The sequence below is a fragment of the Diabrotica virgifera genome, chromosome 9 (assembly GCF_917563875.1).
Source record: "Diabrotica virgifera virgifera chromosome 9, PGI_DIABVI_V3a".
Classification (NCBI taxonomy): Eukaryota; Metazoa; Arthropoda; class Insecta; order Coleoptera; family Chrysomelidae; genus Diabrotica; species Diabrotica virgifera.
Genome location: NC_065451.1, coordinates 92,678,091 through 92,692,759, shown reverse-complemented (window position 1 = coordinate 92,692,759; position 14,669 = coordinate 92,678,091). Strand labels below are relative to the sequence as shown.

The 14,669-nt window shown below is 30.7% G+C and overlaps 1 protein-coding gene across 1 annotated transcript in view; it reads left to right on the top strand.

The window, feature by feature from the left end:
- Positions 1 to 14,431, top strand: part of LOC114332839 (protein FAM151B) — a 36,513-nt gene extending 22,082 nt beyond the window's left edge. The window contains exon 5 of the mRNA XM_028282617.2: positions 14,130 to 14,431. Coding sequence (XP_028138418.2) covers positions 14,130 to 14,369 — 240 coding nt within the window. The 3' untranslated portion in view covers positions 14,370 to 14,431. The remainder of the gene's footprint in view (positions 1 to 14,129) is intronic.
- Positions 14,432 to 14,669: the final 238 nt, after the last annotated feature.

The window sequence follows — 14,669 nt, the reverse complement described above, 5'->3', positions numbered from 1 at the left end:
TATGATTTTCTCGATGATTAAATTAAATATTAACGAGCCCATTAATATTCTTCTCGAATATCCGTTTTAGACCAGGGCGGATCTGTGAAAAAACGTCTATTTTTGGATGTGCGAGGTGGCATTCGGATTTTTGCAGATAAAGTTAGGTGACACCTTCATCAATAATAATTGACTTATGCTCGTTTTCAAATATCCCCGGTACATTAATAAAAAAATTTAAATATTTAAAAATTTCGAAAAACATCGATTTTTTTCTACTTTCTTTGCTTATAACTTTAAAACTATTCATTTTGGAACAAAGTCGTAGGGAAATAAAATAAATATAATTGAATTTTATATGGTAAACGACTGGTTAAAAATGTCTTAAATTATTACCCTTTCTGCAAAATAGTAATAATTACAAAATAAGGGGGCAAAATAAGCCTGTTTTTATTCAATGTTTTTCAACCACTTTGGTTGAACTTAGAACTTTCGTAATTCGCTTAGAAAATTCTAACAACATACCTAAACCGTTCACAAATTTCATTAAAATCGACCTGATAGATTTGGCAGAATAATTTTGCAATCTAAATTTTTTTAAAAAAGTTCAAATTTTTTAAAAACTTTCTGAAGAAAAAGTAGACCATTTAGAAGTTTGCTAATTTTTTACATATAAATAGGTTCTCTACTTATATAATACACTTTACAGAATTAAAATCGGATTATTTAACCGGTCTCAGTACTGTTTTAAAGTTATAAAAAAATTTTTGGCTTATAAACAAATACAGTGAGGACGTTTAAGTTGGCATAAATTCGTTTTCTCGAGAATAGGCGTCTCTGGAGGTAAATCCCGAAACAGGTCGATTTTTATTTTTAAATTCTAACTTTTTGGTATATATACAGCGTGTCTACTTGAGTTGGAAACATATGGGAAACTTTTTTATTATTAATTTTACGAAAAAAAGTTATTCTTTATAAAAAGTTCTGCATGCCCCAAAACCTAAGATTCAATTATCAGATATCAAATTTTCTCAATATTATACGAGGTATGTCAAAAAATATGAATTTCGGCTAAGGGTAAAGTACCTTTATTTCTCTCAATATCGAAAATTCTTATGATAAAAAGTTGTTTGGAATTAAAAACTAAGATGAAATATGCAATTACATGCTTCTTATTGAAAAAAAAAATATTTTTCTCAAATTTATGGATACCCAACATCGTTTTTAATTATTACAAATATGATAATTCGTTTATTATTCATTTTACGAAAAAAAGTTATTCTTCATAAAAAACTTTGCATGGTCTAAAATCTAAGACACAACCATGATATATCAACTTTTATTAATTTTATACGAGGTGTGTCAAAAAATATGAAATTCGCTCAATATTATAGCACCTTTATATTTCACAGTATTTCAATTAGAAGGATGTAATTGCATATTGACACATAGTTTTTAATTCTAAACAACTTTTTTAATAACCCTTTTCAATATTGTGAAAAATAAAGGTACTTTACTCTTGAGTGAAATTCATATTTTTTGACATAACTCGTATAAAATTAATAAAATGTCATATCTGTTGGTTGAATCTTCGGTCTTAGGACATACGGAGATTTTTATAAAGAATACCTTTTTTTCGTAAAAGTAATAATAAAAGAGTTATCGTATGTGTAATGAATAAAAACGAAGTTATCAATAAATTTGAGAAAAATTTGGAAAATATTTTTTTCCAATTAGAAGCATGTAATTACATATTTGAGCTTGGTTTTTATTTCCAAACAACTTTTCATAATAAGAATTTTCGATATTGAGAGAAATAAAGGTACTTTACCCTTAGCCGAAATTCATATTTTTTGACATACCTCGTATAATATTGAGAAAATTTGATATCTTATAATTGAATCTTAGGTTTTGGGGCATGCAGAACTTTTTATAAAGAATAACTTTTTTTCGTAAAATTAATAATAAAAAAGTTTCCCATATGTTTCCAACTCAAGTAGACACGCTGTATATATCATACTAGTGACGTCAGACATCTGAGCGTGATGACGTAATCGATGATTTTTTAAACGAGAATAGGTGCCGTGTGATAGCTCAATCAAAAATCTATTCAATTTTGTATTAACTAATATAAACATTAACATAATTATTTATACAGAGTTTGAATTAAAAAAAAAATTTGAATTGGATTAATTTCAATATTTACATTACATCATCACACACAGATGGATGACGTCAATAGCATGATATTTATTCCAAAAAATTATAATTTAAAAATAAAAATCAATCTGTTTCAGGATTTATCTCCAGAGTCGCCCATTCTCAAGAAAATGAATTTATTCCAACTCAAACGTCCTCACTGTATATGTTTATAAGCCAAAACATTGTTTATAACTTTAAAACAGTGTTGAGGCCGCTGAAATAATCCGATTTTAATTCTGTAAAGTGTATTAGACAGGCAGAAAACCTCTTTATATGTAAAAAAAAATAGCAAACTTCTAAATGGTCTACTTTTTGTTCAGAAATTTTTAAAAATTTGAACTTTTAAAAAAAAAATTAGATTGCAAAATTGTTATGCCAAATCTATTAGGTCGATTTTAATGAAATTTGGTGGACGGTTTAAGTATGTTATAAGAATCTTCTAAAAGAATTATGAAGGTTCTATGTGCAACCAAAGTGGTTGAAAACCATTGAATATAACAGTCTTTTTGCCCCCTTATTTTCTATTTATTACTATTTTGCAGAAAGGGTAATAATTTAAGACATTTTAAACCAGTCGTTTACCATACAAAATTCAATTATCTTTATTTTATTTCCCTATGACTTTGTTCCAAAATGAATAGTTTTAAAGTTATAAGCAAAGAAAGTAGAAAAAAATCGATGTTTTTCGAAATTTTTAAATATTTAAATTTTTTTATTAATGTTCCGGGCATATTTGAAAACGAGCATAAGTCAATTATTGTTGATGAAGTTGTCACGTAACCATAAGAAGAAGACATTATTCTCATATACCTATATTCTCTATTGTCTATACTGAATCTAGTAGTACTCCTCTTTCATACCATAAACCTTATCTATCTCTATCTTATTGTATACCAATTCGTATATTTATACACTCACCGGCAAAAAATTCCGCCACCCAAATTTTTTGATTGAGTTTGACAATCTACAGTTGAGTCCAGGAATCTTTACCCGTGCGTCATCATTTAAAGCATACGAAATAAGTCGATGATATGTCGGAAATTGAAATTTACTAAACGCAACAGCAAGTGACAGTAAGTAGCTACTGCTCCTATCACGGGTTAAAATTTGAGTTATCAAATATGTGTTTTATCTCGCCAGGTATTAATGACGCCCGGGTAAAGATTCCTGGACACAACTGTATACCTTTCTTATTTGTACTCCGATTTTCAAGATTCTTGCATCAGTCTGTATAGGTACATATATTGATGTTATTTGTTATTATTCCGGTAACAAAAATTTTTTGCTTAGTAGGCATTATACGGGGGTGAATGGAAGTGGTGTATTTTCTTCTAACTTTAAAAAATTCTGTGGAAAAATTGGAGGGCTGATTTTGACAAAATAAAAGATGGCGGCGCGTGATACAACCACGTTAACGACTGAGTTAAATAAATTAAAGAAAAATGAACTAATCGACATAATTGTGACGTTAAAAGTACCAGTGAATGTTGCAAATCCACAAGTGATTACCTATATAAATAAAATTGGTGAATTTATAAACAGCAAGAGCGACAATAAATCTTGTGATTTGGTAGATACCATAACCTGTTCTCACTGTGACACGTTATCAGACAGGACCATTACCATTAAAAAGGAACTTGACGCTGTAAGTAAACTTACATATCATCTAGAAAAAAGGTGCCAAGAACAAGAAGACCTAATTTTTCTATTAATACAATTAAAAGAGAATTCAGATTCACCAAAGATACATACAACGCCATCTACTAGTACTATTGCGAACTCCAAAACACATTATAAGACCAATTTAAATATTGCCGAAAAAAAGAAAGAAGAACACAAACAAAACTTTATGGGCAGAGCAGCAAAAAGTGAACTGGTAATTACTCAGAAAAAACCTGACGTAAATAAACAAGGGAATTCCCAAACAATAACAAAAACAGATATTTCGAAAGGACTGCTTTTTGAACAAAGCAGATTAAAAATGGATCAGTTCATTAATTTAGTAGAGGACGAAAAACCTACTAACGATGAAATACCTATAAATGAAGCAGAAAATGATCAAGAATGGAAAACTATTAGGCGTAGGCGACATCAGTTTAACGGACGAAGAAAAATTATAGTAGGTAGCAATAGAAATAGCGATGAGGTTAAGGGTGTTCCAAAAATTTCAACTCTACATGTTACAAGAATTAATAAAGAAACTACAACTGACTCTCTAACCGAGTTAATTAAAGTGAATTTTCCTGAAGCAACATGTGAAATGATTCAATCGAAACATCCAACAATTTACTCATCGTTCAAAGTAAATATATGTTCAGGGAACTTCAACAAGGCCATGAATCCCGAAGTTTGGCCTCACGGAGCTGTTGTAAGCCGTTTTTTTTACCACAAGAAGAAACAGACAGAAGAAGCTTAGTTTTTGATCCAGATATTACATTATTAAATATCCCAAGTGTTAGTTAGAAGACTGGTTTTAAATTGGATAAGTTAGAAGTATTCAATTCTCCTAATTTTGACACAGTTGGTAAAAATGCTTCAACTATCAATCAAAAAAGTTTTGGCTTACTTCATCAAAATATACAATGTGTATCAACAAGCATTGAAAAACTAGAGTTCTTCCTGCAGTGCGAAGGTCTACATAATGTATGTGTCTGTTTAACTGAGCACTGGAAATCTAAAGAACAACTAGAACTACACCATATAAATGGATTTTCTCTGGCTTCATCTTTCTGCCGTGACCAAGGGAAACATGGAGGGTCTTCAATCTATGTGAAAGAGGGTGTGGTTTGGAAGGAACGTTCTAATATATGTTCTCAATCTGAGAAATATAATTTTGAAGTGAGTGCTGTTGAAATAGACTATTGCCTTTTTAATTGTGTTGTGTTGTGTATTTATCTGCCTGGACGTGGCTTTATTGATGTTTTTATGTCAAAACTGGATCTAATAGTTGATGTGCTGGTCTCCGAAGGTAAGGCTATAATATTAACAGGTGATTTTAATATAGATTTCAAATCAAATTCACTAAGTAAGCAGAACTTGGTAAATGTTTTAGATTCTTATGGCTTAACCGTAACTGTAAATGATTATACAAGAGTAACTGCAACTAGTAAAACTCAAATTGATTATATTGCTACAAACATAAATCACCAACAAAAGACAATGGTTGTGGAAGGTTTTATCTCTGATCATCGTGCGCAATTGTTCCAATGTAGCATTAACACAGACAATGATGCCTATATATTCATCCGTTCATATAGTGAAAGGAACATAAATCGTTTTGTTCAAACCCTTAAGTCAACAAATTGGTCAGAGGTATTTAATACAATTTCTGCTGAGGATAAATCATTAGCTTTTTTAAACACTATCCAAAATTACTTTCGGTCCCATTTTCCACTACTTAAATGTAAACCTAAAAAATGTACACGTTCGAATTGGTTTACGCAGGAACTGTACAATTTAAGGGATCAGCTAAAACTTTTAGAAACGATCTGTCAGCAAAATAGTAATCTTAGGCCAGTCCTTCATTTGGCAAAGACAGAATATTCGATTAAATTAAAAGCAGCTAAAAGTAGTCACTTCATGACACAGTTAAACGAATCATCAATTAAAATAAAATGTATTTGGCATTTAGTAAACTTAACAGTCGGGAAACAAAACAACTCAAAAGTACCTAGTGATAATAATAATAATTTAGCAGACAAATTTAACCACCATTTTGTTGAAATGGCTCCAAAGTTACTTGCTGCTTTGGATCCTATTAAAATAGGTGGGTTTACATCAGCATCAAAAAACCGTAATAGTTGTTCTATGTTTTTATACCCAACTAACCCACAGGAAATAACTAGTGTAGTCGGAAGTTTTAAATCCAAACACAGTTGTGGTTTTGATCAGATTTCCCCTAAGTTATTAAAACAATGCATTCACGCTTTCGCAGATCCACTGACGGATATTTGTAATGCCTCTTTTCAACAAGGAATATTTCCTAGTATGTTTAAACTATCTATTGTAATCCCTTTATTCAAAAGTGGTGATAAAGATGACCTTAACAACTACCGTCCCATAAGTCTCTTATCTGTGTTTTCAAAGATAATTGAAACTCTGGTTTATACTAGAATAAACGCATTCCTAAAAAAGCATAGTGTCTTGCATAATTTTCAACATGGTTTTACATCTTTAAAGTCTACAACTACAGCTCTTGCAAATTTCGTCAGCTTAGTGTTGGATGCTTTGGACAGACGAGAGAAGGCATGTGGTTTATTTCTCGATTTGTTTAAGGCTTTTGATACTTTGGATCATAATTTGTTGCTAATAAAACTTGAGGGGATTGGTATTCGTGGTGTAGTTCTAAAATGGTTTACTTCCTACCTAGAAAATAGAAGACAAAAAGTAAAGATAACATCTAATGGACTTAAATACGAATCAAACACGTTGGATATCCATTATGGTGTCCCTCAGGGTAGTGTATTGGGTCCTCTACTTTTTATAGTATATATTAATGATATAGCTTTGATAACTAATTCACTTAGTGGAGTTAACATCATCAGTTATGCGGATGATACCAACATTCTAGTCACAGCAACATCCAATCAAAATTTGCAAAATAAAACTACACAGATACTATCCACCATCAACAGTTATTTTTTATCCAACAAACTAGTTTTAAATGAAGAGAAATCAAAGTATATGATTTTCACGTCAAATAATTTATTAAACCATCAAGCCACTATACAAGCGGCAATAGATAAAACAGACTGCACGAAGTTGCTGGGGGTCCTGTTAGACAGTAATTTTAAATGGTCAAACCACATTTCTAATTTGAAATCCAGATTAAGTAGCGCATGGTATGCATTGAGAATTCTTTCACGTCTCTTTAATACATCAATATTAAAAACAGTATACTTTGCCCATTTTTACTCAATAGCCAAATATGGCATTGAAGTCTGGGGTTGTACCTCTGAATTAGAGCAGATATTCGTACTTCAGAAAAGAGCTATTAGGATAATATATAAAATGAAATTTAGAGATTCTTGTAGAGGTATCTTTAGACAAAATAATATTCTTACAATTCCTGGTCTGTATATATTTTCGTGTATAATGTATTTATATTGCAAAATTTATGAATTCAATAAATTTCAATTTAACCATATTTATTCAACAAGATTCAGAGACAATTACTTTATGCTTTCACAGCATCGTTCTGTTTTGTTGTAAGGTAGCACACATTATGCAGCCATAAGTTTCTTTAACAAATTGCCAATAGATATACGAATGAATTTACATCAGCCAAACTTTCGGAGGTGTGTACATCAATACATTTGTGAGCTAGAGCCATATTCTACAAATAACTTTTAAGTATGTTTTGTCGTATTTGTTAATTTATATACTTTTAATATGTACATTATATATGTCTGTAACTTTGACTTGTCTCATACATGTACAACTTTGTATAATGTCGCATGTGATGAATAAATTTGACTTGACTTGACTTGACTTGATTAATACTCCTTTTGTATTATCCTGGAGGTACCACTAAGGTTTTGGTTTTTGAATTATCCGAATATCTCTTTTATTGTAAGAGCTGTAAATAAAAGCACTGCTTTGTAGGCTTTTTAATTCAAAATATCAAACGCACTAGAATTAACAAAAAAAAATAAAATTAAAAACAAAACAATTCAATAGCTGTTATGTTCACCTCTTGCAGCAACGACTGCTCGCAATCTGTTTGTCATCGAATAAAGATGTGTTTTCCTTGCCTGGGGAATAGAATAACCCGATATTCCTCTACCAAGGCCATAACTGTACTAAATTTTCTGGAGGCCTAGGATGACGGCGAATAGCTTTTTTTAAGTCATCCCATAAATTCTCAATAGGATTGAGATCTGGGCTGCATGCGGGCCATTCTAATCTTATTAATCCAACCTCTATTTTATCCAGTGTCCATCAGTGTTTTTATTTACAAGAAATGGCACAGCTCTTAAAAGAAAAGAGATATTTGGATAATTCAAAAAACAAAAATTTTAGTGATGCCTCCGGGATAATATGACAGGACTATGAAACAAAATCAGCTCTTCCATTTTTCCACAGAACTTTTTAAAGTTAGAAGAAAATACAACGCTTTCATTCACCCATGCAAGCAAAATTGTTGTGTTACCGGAATAATACCAAAACGATATCAATACATGTACCTACAAACTGGTGCAAGAATCTTGAAAATCTGAGCACAAATAATAAAGTTATAAATTGTCAAACTTAATCAAAAATTTTGTGTGGCGGAATTTTGTGCCGGTGAGTGTATATTGATGCCAACACAAATTCTTGATAATACGGAGATCTTGGTCATTAATTCCCACGTGTTGCAAGACACCTGTCAGATTCTCGTGGGTGACCAGTTCAAAGGCCTTCTTGAAGTCGATAAAATACATATACAGTAAGGACGTTTAGGTTGGAATAAATTCATTTTCTCGAGAATGGGGGATTTTAGAGAGAAATCCTCAAACAGGTCGATTTTTATTTTTAAATTATGATTTTTCCCATATACAGTGATGAGCGCGCTAATAACCGGCAAAATAGCACAAAAGATGGAAAACGTATTAAGTAGTGAGATAAAAAGAAATGAAACTAGTCGAGCTGGGAAATTTAGCGATATTAGCTTATACATTTAGATTATATTGATTGTGTCCCACCTTCAGACGTATCAGACGAGTTTAGAAACTACCACTGTCAGAGTGACAGTTTTAGTTGACATACTCCTCTGATATGTGTAAAGGTGGAAAACAATCAATATAATGTAAATTTAAAGGTTAATTTCGCTAAATTTTCCAGCTCGACTAGTTTCATTTCTTTTTATCACACAACTTATACGGTTTCCATCTATTGCGCTATTTTATCGGTTATTAGGGCGCTCATCACTGTATATCATACTGGTGACGTCATCCATCTGGGCGTGATGTCGTTATCGATGATGTTTTTAAAATGAAAGTCGGAGTCGTGTGATAGCTCATTTATTTGAAAGGTTATTTACTTTTATATTCAGTAATATAAACATTAATATGACTGTTTATACAGAGTGTCCAGAAAGTATATTTTTTTAATTAAAATAATTGTGACAAAAAGAAGAATGTATGTAACTTATTTAATTCAAAATACATTCTACTGCTGTAAGAAAACAGAAAAAATGTTTATTTAACAATTAAACATTGCTTTTCGCTTAAATTAAATGTTCAAACTGCTAAGAGGTAGATGGGTGACAGATTTAACATTGAATTTAAGCGAAAAACAATATGTATTTGTCAAATAAACATTTTTTCTGTTTTCTGACAGCTAGTCCTGTCGCCAGGGGGGGTACAACGGCCTCGTTAATTCAGATGGACTTACCCAAATTTTTTTTATGTATTTTGACCCGTAGAACACGAATTTTTTGGGTAACAGTTGATCCGGATGTCGATAAGATTGTTATAGACCAAGAACTTGAGGAATCAAATAACAGCGATTTTTGGCAAAACAAAACAATATTTTGTATTTTTTGGGTCATTTTAAGCAAAAAATATTTCTACAAGTTTTTTAGTAGGATGCACAGTTTTCGAGATAAACGCGGTTGAACTTTCAAAAAATCGAAAAACTGCAATTTTTAAACCCGAATAACTTTTGATTAAAAAATAAAATAGCAATTCTGCTTAGCGCCTTTGAAAGTTCAAGTCAAATTATGTCGGTTTTGATTATTTGCATTGCTAAAAATTTATTGTGTTATTGCTAAACAAAGCTACAAACAACTAGTGCGTGAGTGATGTTTCTATGATTTCTCATTTAAAATCGAACGAGTAGGTAGAATAGGTACTAGTGCAATCAAGACTATTTCTACGTTACATGCGTTAAAACGCATGTAAAAGCACGGGAAACCCTACGTGTTTATAGCTTTGTTAAACAATAAAAAAATAAATTTTTACCAATGCAAATAATCAAAACCGATATAATTTGACTTAAACTTTCAAATGCGGTAAGCAGACTTGCTATTTTATTTTTTAATCAAAAGTTATTCGGGTTCAAAAATTGCAATTTTTCGATTTTTTTAAAGTTCAACCGCGTTTATCTCGAAAACTGTGCATCCTACGAAAAAACTTGTAGAAATATTTTTTACTTAAAATGGCCCAAAAAATACAAAATATTGTTTTGTTTTGCCAAAAATCGCTGTTATTTGATTCCTCAAGTTCTTGGTCTATAACAATCTTATCGACATCCGGATCAACTGTTACCCAAAAAATTCGTGTTCTACGGGTCAAAATACATAAAAAAAACTTGAGTAAGTCCATCTGAATTAACGAGGCCGTTGTACCCCCCCTGGCGACAGGACTAAGCAGAAGAATGTATTTTGAAATAAATAAATGACATACATTCTTCTTTTTGTCTCAATTAATTTAATTCAAATATTAATTTTTGGACAACCTGTTTAAATAATTATGTGAATGTTTATATTATTGAATTACTCTGGGCTAATTAGCAAAATTCATGGAAAAGTTATTTACCAGCAATTTTATTGCTGGAATCGAATTATAAGATCCTATATATTAATAATAGGGTCCCGGTGAATTCGTAACTATTTTAATCCCCCATCCTAATTACAGGCCAATTGGTAACTTTGACCCTCAGATAATTTTTCGGTAACCGATAAACTACTGGTGAATTCGTAACTAAATAAAGGTATAATCTTTTAGACTTGAAATAAACATATGGAAAATGTCTTTGCTTTTAAATTATCAGATGGATTTAAATAATTTATCATTGCTAAACATCTAAATATTAAATTTACAATTACTTGATAAAAACCAAGCTCGTGTAGAGCTATACTTGATGGAAATAATATTTTTAACACGTGTTAATAAAACACTATATTATTGTTTCAATTATTTTATTAAGATATTTCAATTTTTGCCAATTTTTATAGGTACATAAAATACAAATATAATGTTTTTAAGCAAACCAAGAAACATTCGGTTTAGATTTAAGGTATTAGATTTAATCAATGGTTTCGAATTCACCTGAAGAAAGTTTCAAGTTGGCAGGTCAGGTAAGAAAAGTTACGAATTGGCCGGTGTACATTTTGATTTGAAAATGTTTGTCATTAAAAGTTACGAGTTGGCGCGTGTCCTAATAATATAGGTATGCAAAGTCCGCAGATAGTGTGCTACTTTTTTTATAAACAAAATGGCGCCGACAAATCGTATTTTTTTTCAATTATTGCTCTCTAACTCCGAAGGAAGATTTTAACTTTACATCAAAAACACCCAAATAATAATTCACCGTAATTAAATTCTGCATAGAGATAGGTTTTTCCCGATTTGCTCCGACGAAAATTTTCCTCGGAAAATGCGGGTTTTCCCAACAAAATCTCTAATTTTCAAATAAAGTTTTAGGTAAGTAATTATTAATCAATAATTAAATAACTTAGTGACATCAAAGCTTTCTTGGTATAGATTGTAATTCGAGAAGCCGGTGAAAATTAAACGAATATTTTAGTAACAATTCAATTGCTAATTAACAATTTACAGTCGCAATAACAACCAAAATAATCATGAGACATTGATCAAACTTAGAAAGATTATAAAGATGTGATGCCTATTTAATATTTTGTCGACAAAATATAATTTTTTCATTTTTTTGCATAATCTTTAAATGTTTAAAAAATAGTTATAGACAAATTAAAATTTCTCAGAAATTGTTTATTATATTATAATTTTAAAAAATACTCAAAATGCGTATTGCAAAGGTCTTGAAAATGAATGCTTTAAAAAAATTGTCCAACCATTTGCAAAAAAGTTATAAAACAGCCAAGTTAACATACGATTACTCCGTTGTTTAGAATTTGTTTTAATTGTTTCAAAGCTTAAAAGTGAGTTTATGGTACAAACTAATTACTCTCAAAAAATATCAAACATTAGTTCAATGGTTATATTTTAATGAAATATTAAAAATGTTTTTTTAGTAGGCTTGATACAGAGGCGGAGCTAAAATGTTCACTTGAAGCGATTGACACGCAGCATACAAATACTACTATACGTCGCGCGGCGGTCGTCGCTTCGAGTGAAAATTTAGCTACGGTACTGTATTAGTCTACTTTCGCGCGTGTAAATTACAAAAAAAAATATTTATAAGCTTTAATTAAATTATAACCATTAAACTAATAATCGATATTTTTTGTAAGTAATTAGCTTGTACTTTAAACTCACTTTTACGCTTTGAAAGAAAAAAAAATTATAAACAACGTAGTAATCGTATGTTTACCTTGCTGTTTCATAACTTTTTTGCAAATGGTTGCAAAAAAGTTTTAAAGCATTCATTTTCAAGATATTTGAAATACGCATTTTACCTATTTTTTTAAAATTAGAATATAATAAAAACTTTCTGAGAAACGTTAATTTGTTTATAACTATATTTTTTTAAGCATTTAAACATTATTCAAAAAAATTAAAAATTTATATTTTGTCGACAAAATATTAAATAGGCATCTCATCTTTATAAGATTTCAAAGTTTGATCAGTGTATCATAATTATTTTGGTTATTATTGCGACCGTAAATTATTAATTAACAATTGAATTGTTGCTAAAATATTCGTTTAATTTTCACCGGCTTTTGGAACTATAATCCAAACCAAGAAAGCTTTTATGTCAGCGAGTTATTTAATTATTAGTGGTAGATAATTACTTATCTAAAATTTAAAGATTTTGTTGGGAAAACCAGCATTTTCCGAGGAAAATTTTCGTCGGAGCAGATCGGGAAAAACATTTCTTTATACAGAATTTAATTTCGGTGAATTTTTATTAAAGTGTTTTTGGTGTAAAGTTAAAATGTTCGAAGTTATGAAGCAAAAATTGAAAAAAACACGTTTTGTAGGTGCCATTTTGTTAATAAAAAAAGTAGCACACTATCTGCGGACTTTGCATACCTATATTATTAATATATATAATCATAAGCTTCGATTCCAGCAATAAAATTGCTGGTAAATAACTTTTCCCAAAAATGGCCTATTCTCCGATAATCAGCCCAGACTAAATAGAGAAATAAATAATCTGTCAAATGAGCTATCACACGACGCCTACTCCCTACTTAAAAAAATCATCGCTTACGTCAACACTCCCAGATGGATGATGTCACTTGTATGACTTATATGCCAAAAAATCATAATTCAAAAGTAAAAATCGACCTGTTTCGGGATTTCTCTCTAAAATCGCCCATTCTCGAGAAAATGAATTTATTCCAGCCTAAACGTCCTCACTGTATAGGTACATACCAGTTGTACAATATCCCTACATCTATGAACCGTGACTTTCAAACTGAATAATTCTTTTCTGGTTCCAAGATTGTTTCTGCAACCAAACTGTGTTTCGCTTAGTTGCACTAGTTGGCTTAATTCTATTTTGTTGTAAATTCTCGAGTGCAGTATTCTTTAGAAAATTTTCAGTGCATGTACAAAATCGCTACATTTTGCGTTTATTTTGCGTTTTATCCCTCTATATGGATGTGTTCCATTCAACCGTACAGGAGGATTCTGGTCTAAAGCCTGCTTGATTATCTCGAAATTCAACTTTGTTAATCTTTTCAGTATGATGGTCGTGAAAATTTGGTTTACGGTGCACAGTAGCACAGTGTGGTGTAAAGTTGCCCTTTGTTGTAAGTTTAATAGTGTTACCTTTTTCCAGTCATTAAATGCGGAGCAAAAGTTCAGCAGTTAGATGCGGATCAGTTTTTAGTATTTCGGCAGCAATGTTGTCGATTTCCGAGGACTTGTTGTTTCTCAAAAGATTTGATAGCTATTATTATCTCCGTTTTGGAAGGGGCCCCGTAAGATATACATGGGGCCTCTTTGATTAATATACTAATATACTTAAAGAAATTGAATTTAATTAAAGAATAATATGTCCCACTAACTTTACTAACTTACTTATTACATTTTTAGGTAATCAATACTATTACCTTTGCCGTCAGAGCTTGTTTAATAGCCAACACAAATAGAGACAAGATGAAAGAGCTGTTAGATTCAACTAAAAATAATAATTCTAGTTTTACTATTTGGTCACATCACCAGGACGAAGTTAACATTGACAGTTTGAAGAAAGTTATTGCTCAATTTGGAGTTGAATCAATGTTCTTTGACGTACCTCAAGAATTGCGAGAACAGTTAGATTTGAATACATAAAATAAATTGTTAATACTGATTTAATGATGTTAATATAACAATTTGTACACCCTGACATAAAAGTACTTGTTTATGTTAATTTTTTTAAATTAATGTTAAGTGTATTAATAGTAAATTAAAATTGATGACAGATTTATAAGTCATCTAAGATTTGCTGATGACCTAGCAAATAAGCAGCAATACAGAGGAACTAACCTACATGCTAAAGGAGCTTGAACAATGATCTGAGAAAATCGTCTTAAAAATGAATTTAAATCAAACAAAAGTGATGACAAATAAAAATATCACAATCGACTTAAA